This window comes from Sinocyclocheilus rhinocerous, unplaced genomic scaffold (genome assembly GCF_001515625.1).
Source record: "Sinocyclocheilus rhinocerous isolate Xijiao unplaced genomic scaffold, SAMN03320098_v1.1 scaffold2522, whole genome shotgun sequence".
Classification (NCBI taxonomy): domain Eukaryota; kingdom Metazoa; phylum Chordata; class Actinopteri; order Cypriniformes; family Cyprinidae; genus Sinocyclocheilus; species Sinocyclocheilus rhinocerous.
The window spans coordinates 214,863-218,820 of NW_015648725.1; the positions used below are offsets into that span (position 1 = coordinate 214,863).

Here is a 3,958-nt window from a genome sequence, read left to right on the forward strand (position 1 = left end):
ATATAATATAATATAATGTAATATAATATAATATAATATAATATAATATAATATAATATAATACGTTTTCATTTGTATTTTACTCAGTTTAAGATTCAGGACTAGTGTGACTCAAAGCCAGTAATAGACAATCATACTCTGTTCGGTATAAAAAAAAGAGGAAACTTACATCTTGGTTGCTCATGTCCCAGTAGGGCCTCTCGCCAAAAGACATCACCTCCCACATGACGATACCGTAACTCCAGACGTCACTAGCAGAAGTGAACTTCCTGTATGCGATGGCTTCCGGCGAGGTCCATCTCACAGGGATCTTTCCACCCTGAGGAAACAAACAAAAAATGACAGGTCAGATTGGTGCGATAGGAGTGATAGGATGCTGTCACATGGATTAATTTTGGTCATTACAATCCATGTGTCTCATTTATGTACCCAAATCAAAATGTATCACTTTCACATGGACAACTGGGAAGTATGCTGATTGAACAAAACAAATAAACAACAGGAACATATCGACTAACTGAGCACTACATCCATCGCGACTCTAAATATTTGCAAACAATGGGCTGCATTTGCATTTTTTTTTTAATTCAGCACGAATGAATTCAATTATTTTTCCTTTACAAAACACCATAAAAACCTCTTTCCCTTCTTTCAGTACACACACGCAATAGTGTAAGTGTGTGTGTTTGTGAGGAGGGCCCAGTCTCATCCGTGGAGCGTGTCTGTCTGTAATTGGACTACCTGAGGCTGGTTTTGTGCCTCACTGATTAAAATTGACAGCAGTTTGTTTTAAGATTCACCTCACATACACACCCACACAAACAATGACAAAACACACACAGAACTGGTCTGAGATCCACATGCTGTATGTTCCAGTCTAATGATGTCAATTAGTTCAGTCCTGCCTCTGACGTCAACCAGACGAAAACTACAATGCAGAAAAGCTGAGCAGCATATTGTCATTCTGGAAGTGTGCTTTATTATCGCAATAATAAACTACTAATATTTGTACATTTTCTGAAGAAAATGTGCAAAACTGACTGACAAGATGTTAGGGTCGTTGCTAGGGTATTGGTTTTTACCAAATTACAATGTGGTTGCTTATTGTACGCATTCCGGTTTTTAGAAACGACTTGGTTCCCTTCTTTAATGTAAGTTTAGGGAACATTCCAGCACCCACCAGATTTACACTTTCTAAATGAAAGTTTAATGAAGTTTCTGAATAAAAAAATAAACAGGAAATATTTCAGTGAGTTGCAGAAGAGGCAAATAACGAATAAAATACTGAACCGACAGCTAAAGTGCACAATATATCATGGGAAACTAATTCATCCTCAAATGACTGTGAATGATGTCACTGCTTGTGGGCGGGGCTTTCTCATTTTAAACGCAGCACTGCAGCCGTTATGGAGAGAAAACGAAAACGAAAGGACAACAACCTAAAACAAGATTACATAATCTCAGACCTCTTTCTCTGTCCATTTTTTTTATTTTATTAAGTTTATTGTGGAAACAGTGATGAAACAGTGGTCAGGGAAGGACAGATGCCTGCTGGGAGTTTGCGTCACTCTTACATTCCACCTCTTTAACCCCTCAGTTCTCTCTTTAGTCCCCTCCATCCCTCCTTCTTTTTTCCTTAACACTATATTTTTGCAACCCATTGAACTCAATATTCACTTTCAATATTCCTGTAATAAGTCTGCAGCACCTCAGTCAGAGATTTATAAAGACCAAGAATCTTAAAGGGGTCACACCATCACATCATGATGTGAGAGTCAGATTTTCTTTGCTCCTTTGATATCAGAGTCTGACATAGTGTAAACACAACACAATAAATAAAAAGCAAAAATTCCAGCCCACCCAAGACCATATACTGAAACTAAGCTGCAAAAATGGGTCATTCAGAAATCGTCAAGGTTATGACACGCATGCTTTGTGTTTAGGACCTCAGAAATCTGTCAGGCACAAAGCCGGGCATTTTTCAACAGCAAGCACTATGACAACCAATAGCACAATAACATATGACCACCCATGTTTAGATGTCATAGGTGGATTCAACAATTGTGCCCACCCTAACGAACAACATTATGAAGAACTTCGGGGAAAATAAAATGCTTCACAATATAAACAAAGAAATTCTTCTTTTATCAAATGAAAAATATATATATAACAAATGAGGGATTTGATGACCCTTTCTGCTTGGATGATCCTTTCTGACCTTTGAGTTCAGCGACCGGAAAAACTCCATTTCATCTTCATCGATTCTAATATAAGATGGAATGAACCTACATGTGACAGAGACCAGAGTCATACAGGTCACCTCCACTGACTTCTATCTGTGACAAGAGGCCTGTCACCACATAAACACTGAGTTCAAGTTAATGACAATTACTTTTACATTGAACCCATGTAGTGTGAACATAACAGAACTGAACTAGTAATGGTTAATGCAAAAATGGCAATGTCTTACACCTATGATAGCTTGTTTGAAGTGTGGTTCTAAAAAAATAATAAAATAAAATAAAATAAAATATCCAATAAAATCGAAACAGCTGATTCACTGAAACATAAAACGTCTGGGCAAATACAATAAAGTGGTTTATCATTCATTCAGCATTTATAGTTATAGATCCATATGTCTCTCTGATGCACCACTGTCTCTCACTGAACAATGAAGATATGTCTCTCAGAGCAGCACATGCTCACAGCAAACAACACTTGAACAACTGCAGAAGAAAGACACACTACTAGTGTTTAATGTTCCAAACACAAACAATCTGCATCGGAAATGTGCCTGCATGAGGCAAGACGACAGTGGCATATATTTAGATCTGAAAACCTGTGCATATTAGAAAGACAGAAAGAGACAGGAGACTCTCTGTCTGTCTGTCTGTCTGTCTATCACTACTTTGCATTACTTACAAGTGAAGAAACGTACAAACTGATGAAAAAAACATGTAATTTAATGTAATGTAAAAATATAGAGATGTAACATGATATAAGATTTCTCATAGTTTGATATAAGGTTTTGGTCACCCCATGTCACACTGATGTCAACAAACCAATAATGCTACAAAGTGAATACTAGATCACCTTGTCTAACTGCTTTTAAATTATAACCCGTGGCCATTCGGTTTCTCTGTGGGCCACACAGATCTAATTTGCTTATATCTCCTTCACTTACATTAATTTCAAATTCCAGTCCAATTTGTGCTGTATTAACATCAGCAGGCAAATCAGACGTCAGGGGAGGTGGTTCAGATAGCAGCAGGCTAACCGTGCGTCACTAACCTTTCGCGCCCTCTTCCCGGTCCTATACCGCTCCGCCACCACCCAGACGCTCGACGGGGACCGCGCAAATTAAACCACGCTCACCTAATCCTTTATCATCCTTTCCTCCCAATTTCCCATCCAGGATTTTTAATACTAGATTATGACCTTGTCTTTCATAACCAGGTTAAGTATTCTTTTCTTTCCTCGACTTGTACGCCTTTTCTTTTCCTTTGAGAGTTCTTTGTGCTTAAATGAAAGAGCGCTCGCATGCCACTGTGTGAGGTTTTCAAGTCTGTCACATGGTGCTGCAGGTCAACGGTCAGATGGCATGTTTAAATAATGACAGCTGAGGACAGTGGTGTGGTGAAGTGTTGCTCACACTGCTCCTCTGTTTGATACCCGCAGTAACTTGCTAACCAATCTGCTCACATTTTACAAGAGAGGCAAGAGTCAAGGTTGTATAAACCCATGAAACTGAGATTGAATTGACAGTTTAAATTCACTAAAATAAACCATGATAAATGTTGCAGTCCAAATTACATACTATAAAAGTCAGACAACACTATTATTATTGCTCATACTCATTATAAAACATATAAACGTACTTTTAAGGTTAACATGTATAACCTGACATCACCACTTGTACTATGGACATAACAACCCCCCCCCCCCCCCCCACAAAAAA

At 38.3% G+C, this 3,958-nt stretch overlaps 1 protein-coding gene across 1 annotated transcript in view; it reads right to left on the minus strand.

Moving 5' to 3' along the window:
• The window catches only part of LOC107710210 (ephrin type-B receptor 1-like), an 86,876-nt gene that overhangs the window by 9,398 nt on the left and 73,520 nt on the right, over nucleotides 1-3,958 (minus strand). The window contains exon 10 of the mRNA XM_016514951.1: nucleotides 170-319. Coding sequence (XP_016370437.1) covers nucleotides 170-319 — 150 coding nt within the window. The remainder of the gene's footprint in view (nucleotides 1-169; nucleotides 320-3,958) is intronic.